General features: G+C 43.2%; 1 protein-coding gene across 1 annotated transcript in view; it reads left to right on the forward strand.

Annotated features, from left to right (window-relative positions):
* RPGRIP1L (RPGRIP1 like) overlaps positions 1-21,993 on the forward strand; it is a 115,671-nt gene that overhangs the window by 24,243 nt on the left and 69,435 nt on the right. Inside the window, exons 4-6 of the mRNA XM_083164966.1 lie at positions 1,247-1,545; positions 4,093-4,198; positions 8,832-8,975. Of these exons, the coding sequence (XP_083021092.1) occupies positions 1,247-1,545; positions 4,093-4,198; positions 8,832-8,975 (549 nt within the window). The remainder of the gene's footprint in view (positions 1-1,246; positions 1,546-4,092; positions 4,199-8,831; positions 8,976-21,993) is intronic.

Raw genomic sequence — 21,993 nt, forward strand, 5'->3', positions numbered from 1 at the left:
CTACATTTATAATTGTCTTTCTCGTAAAGTTCCACTCTAATCTTATCATATATATATATATATATATATATATATATATATATATATATATATATATATATATATATATATATATATGTGTGTCTGCGAAACACATCCATCTCTTTCTCTCCCACACATGCACAAACACAGAGGCAATCACATGCTAGCAGATTAACTTCCGAAGAATTTGCTTTGAACGGACTCATTGGTTAATATATAAACTTAATCATGCATGTGGCAACAAGGAGACTGTAGTTATTTAAATTTGTCACTGACATACAAGACAAGGGGAACAAGTCCATGCAGATTTGCCAGTGAAACGGTCGGTTCGCTGGCATTTTGCAGCCACAATTTTCAGTATTTGCTGTATGGTAATTCATTCTCTGTGATCTGTGCTGCCGAACATTACAACACATCTCCAAGAATTTAATTGCCCCAATGAAAATGAAAAAGCGCTTTTCCACAAATATTCTATGACACGCAAACAATCATTTTTTTAAGTTACACATAGAAAACTTTAGAGCAGTCATTTTTCTTTTGACAGAGGCAATTGCATTGCACTTAAGGGTGGATTCAAGTAGCCCTGAAAATGTAACTGGTTTGGAAAAATAGGGGAAGCCTTGAGTGTTTTTGCCCTTTTGCCCGTTTCTTGCACCCTTTAAATTTCCGTTTTCCTTTTGTTAACACATAATAAACTCCATGATAAGTTCGCTGTTAACAGCGCCGGCTTTATGAAAACTGGATACTTATTGGATCTTTTTTTTTTAGGAGCCTGGTGAGGTCCCTCACAAAACATCCTCATCAAGATGGGGCTGCATGTGAGGCTAATTGGATAGCCTCAGGGGATCAATTAGCGTGTGCTAAATTATGTCAGCTAATTAAATTCCCCGTTAATGTCCCATAAAGTCTTGCGTACACTATAATTAGACACTCAGGGTTATAGAAGAAAGACTTGGTAGACGACAGTGTTTGGAAAACTTGTAGTTCTGTTTTAGGGAAGTCTTGTAAGAATATAAGAACCATTTAGTGTAAACCCGTAAACAGTGTTCTACATGTATGGAAGTGTTCTGGAATTATACATGGCCTTCGCATTCATAACCAATTTTAAAACTGACAGATTTATGTTGTTATGTAAAATGAAATGTATTTTATTTTCCGTTTTTTGAATCGAGTTCTTTTTCTGTGCCAATTCCAACGCATATGATTTACTGCTTTTCTTGCACAGGATGGCTACAAAGTTAATACGATTAATGCAGGACAAGAAAAAAGCAGAACCTGGGTCCTTAGTTCCAAGAAGATCTGGGAAGGATGTGGAGCTCGAAGAGATGATTGAGCAGCTGCAGGAGAATGTACGTGAGCTGGAGAAGCAGAAAGAGGGTTTACAGAACCGCTTAATAGCCGCTAAGCAGCAACTGCAAACCCAGGGCCATCGACACACGCCGTACAATTACATACAATCCCGTATTAACTCTGGAATACGAAAAGTCAGTGAGGGCGTATTAATGCAAGAGAACATCCGTAGAGGTATGTATGTGTTCTAGATGAATTCCTCCTGCTAATGCATTTATATATTTCTTAAAATATTTGGTACTTGTTTCCTAGCACGGCGCCCAAGATTTTCATCTTATGGCATCTTATGCGATCGCATTGCATGCCATATAGCCGCATGCGATGCGATGGTATATGATTTTTTATTGTACAACCACCCTGATGGGTCCTTACAATGTTAAATGCCCCCCATTGTCAACGCCACCCCCAGGATCAATGAGTTGATTTTAGATAGTGTGGCGAGCGCAGCGAGCCACCGTGCCCGAAGCGTGGCTCGCCACACTATCTAAAATCGACTCCACGCTGACATGGATAGTGGGGGTGTGAAAAGGTTGGATGACGCGTACCGCCGCCCCTCGCGTGCTCGCTGCGCTCACCACACTTCGGGTTGGCGTTGATCCTGGGGGTGGCGTTGACAATGGGGGGGCATTTAACATTGTAAGGACCCATCAGGGTGGTTGTACAATAAGAAATCGTATTACATCGCATTGTATGGCATACGATGCGATACGATATTTTATTGTACAATATCACATCCCATCGCATCCCATTGTATACCATATTTAGTCTTATGGTATACGATGCGATGGGCGCCGTGCTAGGAAACAAGTACCACATATTTTATTGCATAAATATTTGTAATTTAAAGCAGCAATCCATTAAACAATTTTATTTATATTATATACACACACACACACACACACACACACACACAGTGCATCCGGAGAGTATCCACAGCACTTCCTTTTTCCACATTTTGTAATGTTACAGCCTTATTTCAAAATGGAAAAAAAAAAAAACAGTTTTCCCCTTAATGACAATGTGAAAATAGTTTTTTGGATGTATTGGCAAATGTATTAATTTACATTTAACGTACACATATTTCTTCAGCTTTTACATATTTCAATGACCACCACCATCTCTAACACATTTCTGTAACATTGTAACACCCTCTCCCTCCGCCATGTTGTGAGTTGTGACTGGCTAGCAGCCGTAACTGGTTTCCCTCACAAATAAATCGAATCAAAATCCCCCTACATACCTTTAAAGCAGGGGTAGCCAACTCCAGTCCTCAAGAGCTACCAACAGTTAACATTTTCCAGCTCACCTCGCAGGTACACAGGTGCACTCATTACTGACTGACACATTTTAAAAGATCCACAGGTGGAGCTAAATACTTCCCTTGTGATTCTATCAGGAGACATAGAAAACGTTAACTGTTGGTAGCTCTCTGGGACTGGAGTGGGCTACCCCTGCCTGTACTTAACTTCCTATAGTATTTTAAGAAGAAAAAAAGCTATGTATGATTACTGCTTTACATTCATTTGTGTACATATGTTTTACATAGAATTATTTTTCAAAAATAAATGGTAAAATTTGTATGCAACCAATTGCTTATATATCTGAGTTTAAATTGCACACCAGAATATTGTAGCCCAGTGGTTCCCAAACTGTGCGCCTAGGTTCCCTGGGGTGCCTCGGAACACTTGCAGGGTGCTTCAGGTTGGTGGTCCAGAACCAATTCAAATTATTTATGGCCAATGAATATGTGGGTAAACAGAAGTGAATCATGTTCCTCACCACATAACTGGACCTAAGGATAAAATTTAATCACTATTTAATAAAAAATAAAATAAAAAATCGGAAATTCTCAGTTACAAACGTTTGGCCGAGGGGTGCCGTGAAAAATATTCTGTAGAGTGCCGTGATTCAAAAAGTGTGGGAACCACTGTTGTAGCCTAATGTATACAGATCGGGTCTCCCTTATCTGTGTATTCCAAAGACTGAAATATCGACAAGGGACCCCATTTCACTGCAAGTCCTACACTAACAACTGGTTGATCAATTCATGAACTAAAACCCCATTATTTATTTAATTGATTATTTGACTGTTAAGGTGAGTTAGTTTGTAGTAGTGAGAGCTGGGCCCCCTGTATGTATGTATGTACGTATGTACAGTATGTATGTATGTGTATACATATATATATATATATATATATATATATATATATATATATATATATATATATATATATGTGTCAGTAAAATGCTGGAGTGGAGTAGGAGATATTGCTGTATTTTTAAATTCTGAAGCTGGGTGCACACTAGATGGTTTATTGAATGATTCTCGCAATTCCGAGGGGTCAGAAAGACAAAATATTTGATGTGTGTCCTCTATGTCGCTGACTATGCACCTTCTCGCTCTTTTTTATCATTCTTCATAATGAACCTGTATTTGCTAATCGCTATTGTTTGTGTATGATCGTTTTATGGCTCATAAATTGTGGTGTGAATCTAGGTGTATTATTGAGTATTGTGCAGGGCACTGGACTGGGAGCTCCGCAGATCTCTTTCTTTATATCTGGTAGGTTATAACATGTAAATGTTTATGTATCATATACAAGGATAATATCATGAGCCTGCCCACCTCATGTCAAGGTAACCTCATTTGGTAGGTCGCTTACATTATAGGGGTTAACCCACCGACCTTATATGCTATAACACTTGTTCATGCCGTTGCAGGAATGCGTACACAGAATCCTGACGTCGCCTCCAGAGCCACCCAGGCTGCTCTTCCAAGATATGGCCACAGTTTGCTTGAAGAAGCCAGAGCAGAGATCAGAAACCTGTATGTATGTGATTCATAGCCCCCCACCCCCCACCCCCGTTGCAATTTGGATTCCAAGGTTCCCTTGTAATATGATGCCAGTCGCCTCTGACATTGAGACTTCTTTAGTACCCATGGAGTCCAAGTCACAATTAGATGTAGATAAACTAATGATGGCAATTAGTACTGTATTACTGCTGTACTCCTGATCCAAGGCACCCGTATTAAACTGTCAGGTGGGAATTACTGTCTCCGGTGGAGCACATTCAGAATGCAGGCTCCCCTCCCCCTTTTTGTCAATTTTGAATTCCAGAAGGGCGACACCACATCTCCCTTCACTACCTGGCGCTCTTCTTGCATTCTATCTCTGCGACATTTATTAAACACTTCACATACTCCGTTAACCTTTGACGAAGCTGTGTCACGTTTTCACAGCCATGCATTACCTACAGTTCAATCTTTCCAAACTACAACCCCAAGACATTACAAACCCTCTTGATTCTGTCATTCGTACCTGTACTCATTCTATATCAACAATATATGCACGTATTCACCCCGAACTTGACCCTGACTCGGACCTACCGGGACTTCACAAATGGGCCTCACAGGCCTCACACGCTCAATTCTGAGAACTTTTAAGATACATTTCTCTTAAACCTCAGCTTATTCCCGCTAGTTCCTACCAGGAGATGTCTTACAAAATCCTACACCGGGCTTACTTCTCACCTAGGCGTTGATGGGTACCGCTAATTCCTCAGACTGCCCCAATTGGCACTTTGATGATGCTGACTTGTACCACTGTCTATGGACCTGCCCACATCCAAACTTTTTGGAACGCTCTACATAATTTTGCGGCCTCCTCATTGAAATTTACTTTTCACTGTAATGAAGCATGGGTGCTGTTTGGATATGTTGCAGACGAGACCTCTACTCCCAAACATGATAAAAAAACTCTTGGAGATCTTATCAGCTGTTGGTAGAAAGGCCATTCTACAGCATTGGATACACACCCTTGCCCCCTCACTTGAGATGGCAACTTCTAGGTTACTCTTCCTATTTACTATGAACTGGCTGGTCCTCCCGACCTTTTCATACTACCACTATCTACGTCGGCATGGAGTTGATCTTATATAGTGTAGCGAGCGCAGCGAGCCACCGAGCCTGGTGCAAGCTGCGCTCGCCACGCTTTGGGCTCGGTTGCTCACTGCGCTCACCGCAATATATAAAATCAACTCCACGCCGATGTGGATAGTGGGGGTATGAAAAGGTCGGGAGGACGCGTTCTGCCGCTCACCACGCTCCGGGGTGGCGTGGGGGGGAAGGGGCCTAAATCTCATTGCATCTCATATAAGTGTATAGTAAATTTAATGGCATCGCACCCTATAAAATTCGATTTTCTTACGCAGAATCGGCCACTAAGCAATTTGCTTAGTGGATGTCCTGCTAATGCACAAATACCGCGTATATACTGCCGCTAATACGAATTTGTATAGGCAGCCTGCACAGCTCAGTCAAATCCATGTAAGCTGCAGTGCAAAAATAAATAAAACGGTGTGAGGTCCTGGTTGTAAAAAAATGTCAATACTTCTTTTGAATGGTGATTCCTATTCATATTCTATCGATGGATACATTTGTAAATACAAATACGAATGTGCCATAAATACAAATTAACTAATATTTTAGGCGTATACGTATTTTCAGGATTTACTATCCTGAAAATACGTACACGCCTAAAAAAAATCGTATTTTACTATACAAATACTATTTTTTTAAGACCTATTTGGCTTAGTAAATTTCCCCCATAGTCTCTCAGGGCTGCACACTAAATTTTCAAAAGCATCCTCCAGCAGATATAGGAAAGGCAAAAACTCTCAGGGAATCCAGTTGCTCCCTTCTAGTCTTATGGTCATCATCTCGTTCCCCGTCTCAAAGGGCTACAGGCTTCTTCAACAACTTCTTCCTAATCCAGAAACTGGACAGTTAGTTCCAACCCATTTTCAATCTCAAATCACTAAACAGATATCTGGGGATCTCCAAGATCTGTATGGTGTTACTTTGTTCCATTAGTCTAACTCTGCAGCCCGAGATGCATATTTGCAAATTTCCATATGGGTCAACCACCACTGCTTCCTCAGACTTGTGGTTCGGCCTGATAATTACCAATTTCAGACCTTAACATTTGGACTGTAAAGAAGTTCATGGCAGCACACCTGTGCCAATGAGCTGTCAGAACCTTGCCTTTTTTAGATGACCTCTTTTTCCTGGCCTAGTCACTGCAGGCCGTGGTGGATCTTCTCCACCCAGGTGGATGATCAACTGGTGAAAATCTACATTGAGTTATGCTACAATTAGGGTCCTAGCTGGATTTCAGGTGTAGCTTTTGGTAGACAAGGTTCAGGTCCTACAATCCAAGGTACGTACATTTCTCAGCCCTCATGGATTGTCAATCCATTCATGCATGTAAATTCTGAGTTCCATGATCTAACATTCAAAATGGTGGAGTGTGACCAGTCTCTCCCATCCTCTTTAACTTGAGATTCTAGTAAGATGGAACAAGTCTCATCTGCACCTCACAGCATAGAAGATAATTTTCTACCTGGCCGTCCCTTTTGGATACATAACTGAATCTTGCTCATCCCTGATGCCACTCTTTGGGAGTGGAGGGTGGTTTTCTGTCAGCAGATGTTCCAGGAACAGTGAATGACTCAGGAGAGTCGGTCACCTATAAACATCCTGGAACTCAGGGTGCTGTGACAATGTGACAGCCATCGCTTAATCAACCAACAGGGCAGCACTCACAGTTGCAGCACATCATCCATTGGGCAGAGCATCATATTCCAGCTCTGTCGGTGGTGTTCACTTTTGGCGTACAAAATTGGGAGGCAGACTTCCTCAGCCACCAGACTGTACATTCCAGCGAGTGGGCTTTGCATCTGGGTATCTGGTTGGTATGGGGCCTACCAGATATAAACATGAATGCGTGGAGGCACAACCTCCAGCTGCTGAAGTATTGTTCCTGCACCAGGTGCCCCAGAGCTCTCTTGATAGATGTTCTGGTGGGGCCTTTGGCTGCTAATCTAAGTCAATCCTACGCTCTCTGATCCAGTGGTAGAGCGATCTTCTGAGCCTCTCCATCGATGTTCCTCTGCATCTACTTCTCTGGCCAGATCTTCTGTCTAGGGGCCCATGCTTCCATCTGGACCTGGCCCATCTAGCTTTGGCAGGTGGCTTTTTGAGACATCTTTCCTAATAGTGTAGGGATTTACAGAGAGGGTCTTCTGTGCCATGCTTCATGTCTGGAAGCCTTCTTCAGCTAGAACCTATCCCTGCATGTAGTGGACATACTTTGCATGGTCTTCAGTCATTGGTTTTGAACCCAAGTCATTCTGGCTCACAGAACCGCTTTCATTTCTGCAACCAGGGAATTTGAACTTGCCGAACTATTTGAACTATCTGTACTCTTCCCGGTAATTCAGACTGCCTCCCCATGGGATTTTTGTCCTTGGTTCTTTGTATGCGGTTGACATAAGAAGAAAGTCTTTCACGTAAACCATCTAATCTGCCATCACTTGTCTAAATTAAGCACCTCGTCTTGTCGCATCACTTTTTTGTTTTTCATTCGGATTGATTGGCTCTCAGGAATCGTTAGGGTTACCTCCTTAAGGTGGTGTCTTGGTTCAAAATCAACCGAGAGATTATAGTATCTTCTTTCAATGATCAAGACTCTTCTCTGCATAAAACCTCTCTAGATGTGGTGATGGCTCTGTGGCGAACCAGTGATGCCCTCAAGTCGTACTCTCTTTTTGTCCTGTTTTGTTTTCACAAGCAGTGCTACCTGGCATTGAAACAGAGTTTGGGCAGGTGGTTCCTCTTGACTATCTGATATACCTATTCAACGCCGGTTCTGCCTACTCCTCCGGCTATGAACAGTGATTCCACCAGGGGAGAAGCTTTAGAACATCATTTTTTATCCATTTACCCCTAGTGGAGTAAGAAGAAAAGGAGATTTACAGTATATACCTACCTGGTTAAAACCTTTTCTACTCCATAGGGGTCACATGGCACCCACCCATCCTGATGTCCCTGGCTTGCAGGGTCTTTTTCCTTTTGTACCAGTTCTCTGACCACTCTTGTGTGTGTTTCTGTGTATATGCTGCTCTTCCTTCTCCTCCTTGCTCCTGCCTTGGTCTTGTTATCTAAACTGAATAGCCCATGCTGTGGGCACAGGCAGGGTATAGTGGAGAAGGATGCCTGGGCTGCTGGGATAAAAACATGTAACTATTTGGTTCCCAGAAGACTATTTACTATTCAGGCTATACCTGTTGTATCCCTGTGCTCCCTATGAATTCAAAGTAATGGAAAGAAACAAATCTCCCTTTTACCTTTCCAGACTGGCAGCTTCCATTCTTTTAAAGAAATCACTGGTTAAAAACAGTACATTTACACACTGTATGGAACCTCTAATTATTTGGCTGTTTGGGCGTGACACTTGTTTTTGTGCAGAGGTGATGATAATTATACCGTGATGGAACACATAATCTGACAACAATTAAACGGAATATTTTACTTGCTCACGTACATTTAAAGTGTTTTATTTACTCTTTATAAATCTGTTGATTGCTAAAACTGTGACCTTCGTACATTGTGTCCTCAGTGAAAATGTGGTGGAGTCACAGCGGGGGCACCTTGAGGAACTGGAACACACTGCAGAGATACTCAGGGATGAGCTGCACAGGAAAGAGAAGGAATATGAGGAATACTTCCAGCATCTTAGAGAGCAACAGGCCACAGACCAAAGGTACAAAGTGGTATACCTGTTACATTGTCCGCTTAGTATTTAACTACATATTAAATATACTGTACGTTTGTAGAATGTATCCCCCTTTTTACTGTGTATATTGCTTCTGGACAATATACATAAATACAAGAATAATAATGAGACCATAGGTATCCTATTATTTGTCATCCTGAGATCTCTTCATCATAATGTTTGAGTACACTGACAACGTTAGTCCTCCAGTGTTCCCAATAGGCCATGTTTTGAGGATTTCCATCTGTGGTATAAAAAACAAAGCAAAATCAACACTACAAAGTGAATAAAAGTACTCAGCTTATGCTTCACATAAAGTTACATTAAGTATGAATTATAGTTAATAAATAAAGTGATATAAGCTAACCTTTGTATTATTAGTTAGCTTCTTTGCTTCCTTAAGCTGGGTTGAACAGAATGATATATTGTCCACGTTATGGATTGGGGGATATCGTTTGTACAGCAGATGTGTATTAATGATAACCGAACAACAACATTCTCGCATCGGTTGACCTATCGCATCAATCCTGCAGCCCAGCTGATGCCTGATATTTCGGCACATATGGCAGTGTGTACTGGCGACCTGTCAGCCTCCCATAGACTTGCTGCAGGGGCCTCTGATGACCAACATCTCAACTAGGTGCACAAATTCAAATGCCCACCCTGTTGCTGCAGATAAGTCTGCCAGTTGTATACCCAGCTTTACACTTCTTTTCATTACATTCAGGATATGAAAAAGTTATATTTGTTTGAAATTCAAGTAACGAAACAGATGATAGCACAGTAAAGACCAAAATCCAAGGCTCCTAGCTTAATGTCTTTGTGCTATCCAGGAGCAGGACACTTCCCCACTGACTGGGAAAAACAGGCAGCGGAAAACCATGCTTGGTCAGGTGAAAGATCAACCACCAAACCTTTAGAGACCCATTCTTCGCAGTGGACATTTTGTCTACCAAGGATCCCTTGTGGCTGGAGCCATCTGCTCTTTCGGGACAGTGGTTTAATATCACTACAAATACCTAGGGTAGATGTGTTTTTCGCTACGGATACTTCCACAGCAAGACGCGCTATAAGAGTTGTACAACATCAAAATCAAACCTATCCTGAAAACACTGCTATTACTTCTACACCTGTTTAGATCACCCCATGCCTTTATCTGCGTCAGGCTTGCCTACCCTCCCGGAATGGCCGGGAGCCTCCCGAAAATCAGGTCCTTCCCCCGGCCCCCCGGGAAGGTGGGCAAGTCTCCCGCTTTCTGGTGATAGCCCCCGCTCCCCCCACTGGTTTAATTACCGTAAATCGTGGGTCCGTGGTGAGGGGGCGAGCTTAAATGATGTGGTTGCGGTATTTCGCATCATTTAAGCCCCGCCCCCTCGCCGCAGCCCACGAATCACGGCGTTTTCCGGCATGGGGGCGGAACCAAGTGATGTCAGCCTTGCACCCGCCGCCTGACGTGTTGCCTCTCCGGGCTTCTTCCAGAGAGGTGAAATCTAAAGTAGGCAAGTATGATCTGTGTGGATCGCTAAATGCTGTTTAGTATGTTCAGAATTCAGTATGTGACCGTAAAAAGATCTGTGTTAACCCTTTTACATGGTTCCTACATTTATTATCTAATGTCTTTAGGTGTATTGGCAGACGAATCAGGATATAGATGAGTTTTCTTGCTAGAAATCAATCACCCGTTAGTAAGAGAAAAAAAAGTCCGTTTCATTTTGTAGAACAGGTCAAAGTGGAAATAAACGACTTTATTGCTGAAGAAAATATTTTTTGATCAGAGTGTCCCACGTGCTTAGTGTATAATTGGCCAGTGAGATTTGGCAACAACATGCCAGTTCACTATCCAGGCTCTTGTTGCTTTGAAGTCGAACCAAGTTTCTTTTTCTTTTTTCTTTCTTCATGTTTTGTGACCCTTTACAGGAACACTGCGCTGTGTTTCTTGCATGTGTTCTACATAATGCATCATTAGTAAAGAATCCCAAGTTACAAGTAGCATGTGTATCTTTTCAGTCTTTGATCCAAAATTAATATTAAAATAGAAAGCTTATAAAAATACTTTTTTGAAAATGTAAAAAAAAAAAAAAAAAAGGGAAAAGTTGCAAGAAAAGGAAATAATAGGTGAGAGGAAAGTATATTAATCCATGTGCTGTGCAAGTCATAAAATTGCTTTAAACATATTTTATAGATCGCTAGTAAAGGCATTTATAGAATATTACCTTTTTAAGCTTGCCCAGCTCTAATCATTTTGAACTTGTTTGTCCATATGCTTTTTGAGAATGGGCCATCAGCAGTAATAGGGTAAGTATGGATGCCAAGGCACCAAGCAGACCATATGTAAGGAAGCATGGATATGTAATAGAAGTATAGATGATGAAAGTTATGGGAAAATAGGTACTTATGGATTTGCAGCAAATAGCTTAGTGGGTCATGCGATTTTTGAATGCGATGCTATTTTTGCATGCGATGCGATTTTTGCATGCAATGCGATTTTCCTATGTCATTTATTCACTGCTCTCTGGCCTTGGGCGGTGCGATGAGATCGCATCGCATTGCATGCGATCGCACCGCACATAAAATCGCATGTGATCGCATGCAATTTTATAAGGTGCGGTGCCATTTAATTTAGTATACACTTGTATGACATACAATGGGATTTAGGCACCCCCCACTATCCACGCCACCTTGAAGCGTGGCGAGCGGCAGCGGAATGTGTCCTCCCGACATTTTCATACTCCCACTATCCACGTCTGTGTGGAGTTGATTTTAAATAGTGTGGCGAGCACAGCTAGCCACCGAGCCCGAAGCGTGGCTTGCGGACGTGGATTACGCTGTGCTCGCCACACTATATAAAATCAACTCCACGCCAACGTGGGTAGTGGGGGTATGAAAGGGTCGGGAGGACGCGTGGGTAGTACAATCCCATTGTATGTCATACTAGTGTATAGTACATTAAACGGCATCTCACCCTATAAATCGCATGCGATTTTAAGTGCGGTTTGATCCGAAGCAATCTCATCGTACCACACAAGGAGAGAGAGCAGTGCATAAATGACATAGGAAAATCGCATCGCATGCGATGCGATTTCCCTACGGTGCCGTTTGTATGCTAATTGGGCGCCCTGCTAATACATAAGTACCGGAAAATATTCTAAACAGTCTTGGATATGAAAATGTCACACACCTCTCTAATTTACTTTACAGTGGGTTAACAAAGAGAATCCAAAGAAACACATTTTTACACATCTTGTGACCTTGTGTGTCTCTCATATGCCTGTCAGTTGTAGATGTGCGTTATTTTGTTTTTTTATTATTTATTTAGCAAAAAAACGCAAACCTATGTCCTCTTTAACGTTACTGTATACAAAAATTGCATGCCCTTTTAGAAAGTTTACTTTCCAACATTGTGCATGCCATACGTAGAGGTATAGATCTCCTGCACTACGTATTAAATTTAAAATAAAAAGTATTTTCAGTGTAATTGAACATAATTGAGTTTCTCAGTCAGCTTTTTGTCATCTTTAAGTCTTTCTCTAGTCTCATCACCAAGCCAAACCAAAGCTTAATTTCCTTGAACAGTTTTATTTTCTTATGTTTATATTATTAACATTTTTGTGGTCGATCCACGACCTACTAAACTGGTAAAGCAATTATATGTGTTGCCGGTTGCGCAGTACATTCACATTCAGAAAGGAATATTCAGAAGATTTTTCTCTAAAGCGGCTATTTGTATATAGTTTTGTTGCAAGCATTTCAGATTGGTCAGGTCTCTCTCTTGTTTATCAGGTAGGTTGCATAAAGTAACATTTGATCTGCTAAACTACGTATAAAGATAGTTCATAGACATTAAGGGGGGTATTCAACGTGTGCCGATATTTCCAACAGTCGGAAATATTGGAATTTTTGGACAAGAGGAAGTTGAATTTATTCTGGGAAGAGTGTATTTGAGTCTCAGGTCCTGCGCTCCTTCTCAGGCAGCCTTCTTAATTACCACTTTTTTGGTCTCCCTCATACCTTGAATAAATACTTGGATGTGGGTAGATGTGATAATTTTGACAGGCGCCCAGAATTAAAATAAAATTCAATTTATTGATATATGAACACTCAATAAAAAACAATAAATAAAGAACAATAAAATATATTGGTTAGTTGTATAAAAATAAATAAAATTCTTCTTTCTTGAAAGAACAGAAAAAAGGTGAATCCTTACCTCTAAGGGTATTTGGAGCCAGCAAGGGATGGAATATGGCAGGGATGCAGTCCGGAAGTGCACCCTGCTTTACACCCAAGACACTGCCTTGGAAGAAGAGCACCATAAGGCTCGAAACACGTCGGCACAAGTGACTAACGGACTGACGGATTCCAGGTATTTGGGGCCACAGCAGGGTGCACTTCCGGACTGCATCCCTGCCATATTCCATTCCTTGCTGGCTCCAAATACCCTTAGGGTTAAGGATTCACCTTTTTTCTGTTCTTTCAAGAAAGAAGAATTTTATTTATTTTTATACAACTAACCAATATATTTTATTGTTCTTTATTTATTGTTTTTTTATTGAGTGTTCATATATCAATAAATTTAATTTTATTTTAATTCTGGGCGCCTGTCAAAATTATCACATCTACCCACATCGAAGTTGAATTTATATTCGACTGAGTCTTTAGAACTGTCAGAAATTTTCAGACGGTCGTAAAAGGCATGGGTCGACAATGTAGACTCAACTTTAAAAACACTGAATCTGCATGGGTGACAAGGCAGCGCAATAAATAGGTATGTGCGGAAATATTTGCACACATTGAATACCTGCCCCCCAGTGGCAAAAGTAAGTATAGGTATTTTCTTGCAAAAATGTCGGTTACACTTCAGTGCAGTCAGCCACTATTATTCGGGCTTGGATGCTGGGACTAAAGCCTTGGAGAAGTCTCACTCCGTGTTCCCTTGAGCCGCATGTGGTTCTTTTCCATGCAATATATTGCATGCAATCCCTGCCAAGCCTTCTCTGAGCCGGAAGCAATCCTGCAGACTGCTTCTCCTGCCATAGCGACTCGGTTGATCCGGTGCAATGTGCACAAGGCAGCGCATTGCATCAGACTGCTGTCATTCACTTGTAATTTGGGCTCTTTTCCTGTGATTGATAGCCACAATCACAGGAGAAGAGCCCAAATTGCAGCTGAATCGCCCGGTGTATGGGGGGCTTAAATTAGATGTACCTGGACTTAGAAGCTTTTAAATCATGACTTGTTTCTTACTTGTATTATTTCCTTTTTGTTATCCTTAAATGTATACACCAGAGCATCAGTGTATCATTGTTATTTATGGTATTCAGTGTATTGTGCCCTTGCTATTACCTGATGTATTGTAGGTATTTGAGCTATAAAGACCATTGCCATATTGTGTGAATATAGCAGGGCAGCAGAAGTTATAGTGTATGACATGAGGGAGAGTCAGGCAGCTGTACTAGCTAAATTACCATTCTTGTAACATGTGCTAGTAGTATATTGTTTGAGGTGTGATAGGTGTTGCTGGTAATGTAATCAGAACAGTGAGTGACTGGTAAGATAGCTAGCTGGCAGCCCAAGCTGTTTATATAGATCAACATGTCTGGCAGGTAATGAGGTTAGAACTCACAGGCCTCCATAGCACTATACTGACTGAAATAGCGGTGGAATATATCCAGACCCAACCACCTTTGTACCACTTTCAGACCGAAATTTCAGAAAATCCTGGCTTTGGTCACTTTGCCGGTTCCTCTTGTCCCCCTTCACACAGAAAAACAAATTACTGGATTCTACCCGGTAATTTGCTGAATAATTTCTGGTACCCGTTAATTTGCTGAATGGTATTTATTCTGTGTGAAAGGTCTAACCCATGTCGAAAATCTGGGGTCCTCAACCCAGGTAAATTCCGGGGTTGGAGAACCAGGATTTACGACCCGGGTTGACCCTTTCACACAGAAATTTTTTTTTTCCAGGTAACTTGCTTTTCTTTGTAAAAGGGGTATAAGAAACTTTTTGTCACCAGAGTGAATCTGCCAGTCAGATATAAAAGGAGGGGTCAGTTTTCTCCATGAAGAGCAGTAGGGGTGGATCCTTGTACCAGGTATCAGCAGGAAACCATTTGGTCTAGGTATCGTTGGGCCACCAGAGTAAACCGTACCAGGACAGAGTTTGTGGGAGCCAGTATCCCAAACTTTGGGGGCACAGGCTACTATAGCTTATGCTAGTGGTAAGGCTGCAGATTATTGAGATTGCTATTTTAGGGTTCAGTTTCCAAGAGGCTGCTGGAGTATTAATGCTACCAATTACCCTGCAGTATGTGAATATGTTCTAATGTTATTTTCAATATATTCTGGTCTACCGGAGTGAATTGAATCCCATTGAGGGCAATAACCATCAGTGTGGTCTCATCACAGAATGCAATGTAACTAGTTGACTGCAAATGAAGATACAGCCAATTCTGCGTAGTTAACAAATATGTCATACCACCATCACATAGCAGCCTTGTTATGGGAGGGTTTGTATCAGGCAGTGTTGAGCCTGTGAGGTCTCCTACAGTCCTACAGAGTAAGGTACGGAGGGACAACCACAGGCGTTCATGTGGTATGTACGTATATATATATATAAGAAATATAACAGTGCGCTGAACAAAAGAACCTGTAAATAAAATCAGTGTTCAATGGAAGATAAGTCCAATTCTCTAAAGGACAATGCAGCACTCAGGTAATTTGACCCGGCGGCTCCGTGTCCTAAAACCGTAGTTTTATCCTGTATCCAACAGGTGGGAGATTTTCTAGAAGAAAGTTATATCTTTTCTGTATAACTGTCTTCGCAATGATCAATTATTTTAATACCCACCATAGTATATTTTATATATGTTCTTATTAGATATACATATCATGGTGTATGATATCTTTTTAAATTATTGTGCAGTTTTATGTTTTATTTTTGTGTCATATGTATGTAATGAAATAATCACGTTGCTGGAAAAGGAGGTGACTGACCGACGCTAGGCCAGCCTTTTGACGAAGTTTATACGAAACAGGTAGGGGCGTGGCCTAGCGTCGAGATCAATCCCACTACAGCTCTGCTTTGGAGGACGGAGTGTAACCGGCTCCACCGTCAGGTGCATTGCACCGTCATTCATGCTGTCTGACTGTGGTGATTGAGAACCGCCAACGTTGGTATGTTCATTCATACCTCTACCTGTCCTCTTGTTTCAGAAATAAAAATCTGTTTTAAACGATACATGCACTATCAGCGCCCGTTTCCATTCCTCTAGAATATATTATATATATATATATATATGAGAGAGAGAGAGATTTTAGGGACTCTGCACACACTAAATTAACTGATAGTAATAAATTAAATAGTGGAGATTTAGTTCATGAATTGATCAATGCATTTAAGCCTGCAGCCCCTTCACGGGACCCCCCTTTATGCAGGTCCTAACACTATTGCTCAAAATGGCTACAATACACATAGCTATCACATTAATGTTTGATTCCAGACACGCTATCTGATCTAAAGCTTTTGCAGCCAGTAATGACAAGTTTGAGGGGGCCCCCCTGTCTTAAGTGCCCCAGGCCCCCCAAAGGCCCTGGGCAGATGTAGCATGTGCAGGGAGAGTTCGATATGGGTGAATTATTTTGTTTCTCTGCAGGGTACATACTGGCTGCTTTACTTTTACACTGCAACATAGATATCATTTTGAAGTACAAACCCAAATCAAATCTAACTCTTTCTGCACATGGTACAGCTGCCCCACCTGCAGTGCACATGTTTTTTTCCATTAGCAAACCAAATGTGCTTTGTGAATGAACTCGAATCACCCCCAATGTACCAACCAACCTGTAATTTTTCAGACACAGCCTGTAAAATGTAAGGCAGAACCTAATTGGCTGGTACTTTAGCAACTTACAATTTTATCTCTCTCCAAGCTTTTATGAAAATTTTTTTTGCTTTGTTATTTCCATATGAGCTGCAAAAGTTTAGCTATAGCAGTAAGCAAAATAAAAGATAAACTACATATAGTATCAGAATGTTTTAAATTAACATTTGGGCAGAGTTTTTATTTTACCATGTGGAAAAACCACCAGGAGCTTGAGAAGCCACCAGCCACAGTGTATAATAAGGGTCCCACAGAAGACATCTTTGCATTATAAATTGCACAGTGGTTCATAATGCCGGTTCCCCGCATAATAGCTGTAATTTATGGGTGCGTTGTGTTCAGTGGTTCTGTTATTTCAATATGCGGACACTTTAAAAAAAAATATTTTTATTATTATTATTTTTTTGGTAATCAACAGTCATATGAGCTTGTTTATCTTCATCGTAAGGACAATGAGGCAGTGGATGCCAAAACACATCAAGCTTTGATTTCCCTAAGAATAAAAATAAGCATTTCAGGTCTTCAGCTGGATTACAGATGTTTGAGCTTTGTAGTTGGTTTTCTGGTTTCAAGACTGCTTGTGACAATGTTTCCAATATGCGCACAAGTGTCGAGGAGTGCAAGAAAAACACAGTCTGTATTATATTGAAAGGTTATCAAAGATTTCTTAAAATGTCGTTTATTATCCATGAAATCTCATCAGAGGCTTCTGCCTGCTTTATGTTAACGATGCGTTGCCACCCACACAGACAAGCGCACATTCAAGTTAGGTCATGTAGGGAATAAAAAGCGTTAGGGGACCCGTGTGTTTTGTTTGCTATTTTTGTTAGCTCAGAAAGCACTGATTGCATTTAGAACACAAAGCCGTTATTTTTAATTTATGACTGAGTGACCAATTAATAAATATTTTAATTCTTGATAGTAAATTAGCATTCATGGATTTGTCAGACGTAGTGTGTGATCTGGCAGATATGAAAGTCATTATCGTGGTGGAGGCTACTTTACGCCCTTCTGCTTGGACTTACTGTGGAACACAACACAGCATGGGAAGTCACACAGTAATGGGGCCTACACACGTAGCGACGAGTGTTCTCAGTGATGCTAGATCGCTCGGTACACAGCACTTACAAAGCTAATAAAAGTGTTGGAGAATTTAAGCTATGAAGACAGATTGAACAAATTGGGATTATTTACGCTAGAAAAGAGACATTTAAGGGGAGACATGATAAACATGTATGAATATATCAGGGGCCAATATACGGAACTGTCAGGCAACTTTGAGGAAGGACTCTAGGACACGTGGGCAAGAGTTTAGATTAGAGGAAAGAAGATTTTGTTCCCTTTAGAAGGAAAATATTTTTTACAGTCAGGGCAGCAAATTGTGGAAGTACAAACAAAAATGACAAATCCCTTCACCAGCGCCTAGGATAAATACTTATGACTCTCCTTCTTGGAGTATCAAATTGTGGAACGCTCTTCCTGGTGAGGTGGTGTCGGCAGACACAATAAATACATTTAATATAAGGTTGGACAAACATCTATTGGGCAAAAAACATCCAGGGGTACAAATAACAATCATTATCTGTCATTAAATCAGAATACACAATGCATAATAAGGGATGTAGCAAATGGATCATATACACTAACCAAGATTCACATCGATGGACGCACGTCTTTATTCAGCCTTAACTACTATGTAACTATGTACACACGATGTAGGGGTATTTAGTCAAGTGAGATCGCTTAGAAAATACCCCTTAATCGCTATGTGTGTAGGCCACATAGGAGTTGTTTTCCAGGCGTAATTTGTATTGTTAGACAATAAGGGCCAGATGTATCAATCTTCAAAAACTAATAAAGTGGAGAGTGATAAATAGCCAGCAAATCAGCTCCTACCTGACATGTTAAAGGGTAGGTTTGAAAAATGTCAGTTAGAAGCTAATTGGCTGGTTGTTAATCACTCTCCACTTCATCACTTTTTGAAGCTTGGCCCCAAGGCACAACCATACATATAAAACAATACAAAACCACATCATTAGTTTTAACATTAAATAAATGTTTTAAGAAAATCATGGCTATAAGGAGAATCTCGAGAACTCACATTTTTGCCTTGGTTTATTTCTTCAGGTTGCAGTATAATATGACTACAATGACGATCCCAGTTATATGGCACAATATATATTTAGGAGAGCTGTCTGCTCTGTACATTTCTGCTGTCTCCTTTACTCCCTCTGCCATCTCTTGTGTGACCAACCATACTCCTTTCCCTCCATAGAGTCGGTGGGTGTGTGACCGGCAGCCATACTCCTTTACCTCCATAGAGTCGGTGGGTGTGTGACCGGCAGCCATACTCCTTTCCCTCCATAGAGTCGGTGGGTGTGTGACCGGCAGCCATACTCCTTTCCCTCCATAGAGTCGGCGGTTGTGTGACTGGCAACCATACTCCTTTCCCTCCATAGAGTCGGTGGGTGTGTGACCGGCAGCCATACTCCTTTCCCTCCATAGAGTCGGCGGGTGTGTGACCGGCAACCATACTCCTTTCCCTCCATAGAGTCGGCAGATGTGTGACTGGCAGCCATACTCCTTTCCCTCCATAGAGTCGGCGGGTGTGTGACTGGCAGCCATACTCCTTTCCCTCCATAGAGTCGGCGGGTGTGTGACTGGCAGCCATACTCCTTTCCCTCCATAGAGCCGGTGGGTGTGTGACTGGCAGCTATACTCCTTTCCCTCCATAGAGCCGGTGGGTGTGACTGGCAGCCATACTCCTTTCCCTCCATAGAGCCGGTGGGTGTGTGACCGGCAGCCATACTCCTTTCCCTCCATAGAGCCGGTGGGTGTGACTGGCAGCCATACTCCTTTCCCTCCATAGAGTCGGCGGGTGTGTGACCGGCAGCCATACTCCTTTCCCTCCATAGAGTCGGTGGGTGTGTGACCAGCAGCCATACTCCTTTCCCTCCATAGAGCCGGTGGGTGTGTGAATGGCAGCCATACTCCTTTCCCTCCATAGAGTCGGTGGGTGTGTGACCGGCAGCCATACTCCTTTCCCTCCATAGAGCCGGTGGGTGCGTGAATGGCAGCCATACTCCTTTCCCTCCATAGAGTCGGTGGGTGTGTGACCAGCAGCCATACTCCTTTCCCTCCATAGAGCCGGTGGGTGTGTGAATGGCAGCCATACTCCTTTCCCTCCATAGAGTCGGCGGGTGTGTGACCGGCAGCCATACTCCTTTCCCTCCATAGAGTCGGTGGGTGTGTGACCAGCAGCCATACTCCTTTCCCTCCATAGAGCCGGTGGGTGTGTGAATGGCAGCCATACTCCTTTCCCTCCATAGAGTCGGTGGGTGTGTGACCGGCAGCCATACTCCTTTCCCTCCATAGAGCCGGTGGGTGTGTGAATGGCAGCCATACTCCTTTCCCTCCATAGAGTCGGTGGGTGTGTGACCAGCAGCCATACTCCTTTCCCTCCATAGAGCCGGTGGGTGTGTGAATGGCAGCCATACTCCTTCCCCTCCATAGAGTCGGCGGGTGTGTGACTTGCAGCCATACTCCTTTCCCTACATAGAGTCGGTGGGTGGGTGACCAGTAACCATATTCCTTTCCCTCCATAGAGCCGGTGGGTGTGTGAATGGCAGCCATACTCCTTTCCCTCCATAGAGTCGGTGAGTGTGTGACCGGCAGCCATACTCCTTTCCCTCCATAGAGCCGGTGGGTGTGACTGGCAGCCATACTCCTTTCCCTCCATAGAGTCGGCGGGTGTGTGACTGGCAGCCATACTCCTTTCCCTCCATAGAGCCGGTGGGTGTGTGACCGGCAGCCATACTCCTTTCCCTCCATAAAGCCGGTGGGTATGACTGGCAGCCATACTCCTTTCCCTCCATAGAGCCGGCGGGTGTGTGACTGGCAACCATACTCCTTTCCCTCCATAGAGTCGGCGGGTGTGTGATCGGCAGCCATACTCCTTTCCCTCCATAGAGCCGGTGGGTGTGTGACCGGCAGCCATACTCCTTTCCCTCCATAGAGTCGGCGGGTGTGTGACCGGCAGCCATACTCCTTTCCCTCCATAGAGCCTGTGGGTGTGTGAATGGCAGCTATACTCCTTTCCCTCCATAGAGTCGGTGGGTGTGTGACCGGCAGCCATACTCCTTTCCCTCCATAGAGTCGGTGGGTGTGTGACGGCAGCCATACTCCTTTCCCTCCATAGAGTCGGCGGGTGTGTGACTGGCAGCCATACTCCTTTCCCTCCATAGAGTCGGTGGGTGTGACTGGCAGCCATACTCCTTTCCCTCCATAGAGCCGGTGGGTGTGTGACCAGCAGCCGTACTCCTTTCCCTCCATAGAGCCGGTGGGTGTGTGACCGGCAGCCATACTCCTTTCCCTCCATAGAGTCGGCGTGTGTGTGACCGGCAGCCATACTCCTTTCCCTCCATAGAGCTGGTGGGTGTGTGACCGGCAGCCATACTCCTTTCCCTCCATAGAGCCGGTGGGTGTGTGACCGGCAGCCGTACTCCTTTCCCACCATAGAGCCGGTGGGTGTGTGACCGGCAGCCATACTCCTTTCCCTCCATAGAGCCGGTGGGTGTGTGACCGGCAGCCATACTTCTTTCCCTCCATAGAGCCGGTGGGTGTGTGACTGGCAGCCATACTCCTTTCCCTCCATAGAGCCGGTGGGTGTGTGACCGGCAGCCATACTCCTTTCCCTCCATAGAGTCGGCGTGTGTGTGACCGGCAGCCATACTCCTTTCCCTCCATAGAGCCGGTGGGCGTGTGACCGGCAGCCATACTCCTTTCCCTCCATAGAGCCGGTGGGTGTGTGACCGGCAGCCATACTCCTTTCCCTCCATAGAGCCGGTGGGTGTGTGACCGGCAGCCGTACTCCTTTCCCACCATAGAGCCGGTGGGTGTGTGACCGGCAGCCATACTCCTTTCCCTCCATAGAGCCGGTGGGTGTGTGACCGGCAGCCATACTTCTTTCCCTCCATAGAGCCGGTGGGTGTGTGACTGGCAGCCATACTCCTTTCCCTCCATAGAGCCGGTGGGTGTGTGACCGGCAGCCATACTTCTTTCCCTCCATAGAGCCGGTGGGTGTGTGACTGGCAGCCATACTCCTTTCCCTCCATAGAGCCGGTGGGT

Source organism: Crinia signifera, chromosome 11, assembly GCF_055691185.1.
Source record: "Crinia signifera chromosome 11, ASM5569118v1, whole genome shotgun sequence".
In the NCBI taxonomy this organism is placed as follows: domain Eukaryota; kingdom Metazoa; phylum Chordata; class Amphibia; order Anura; family Myobatrachidae; genus Crinia; species Crinia signifera.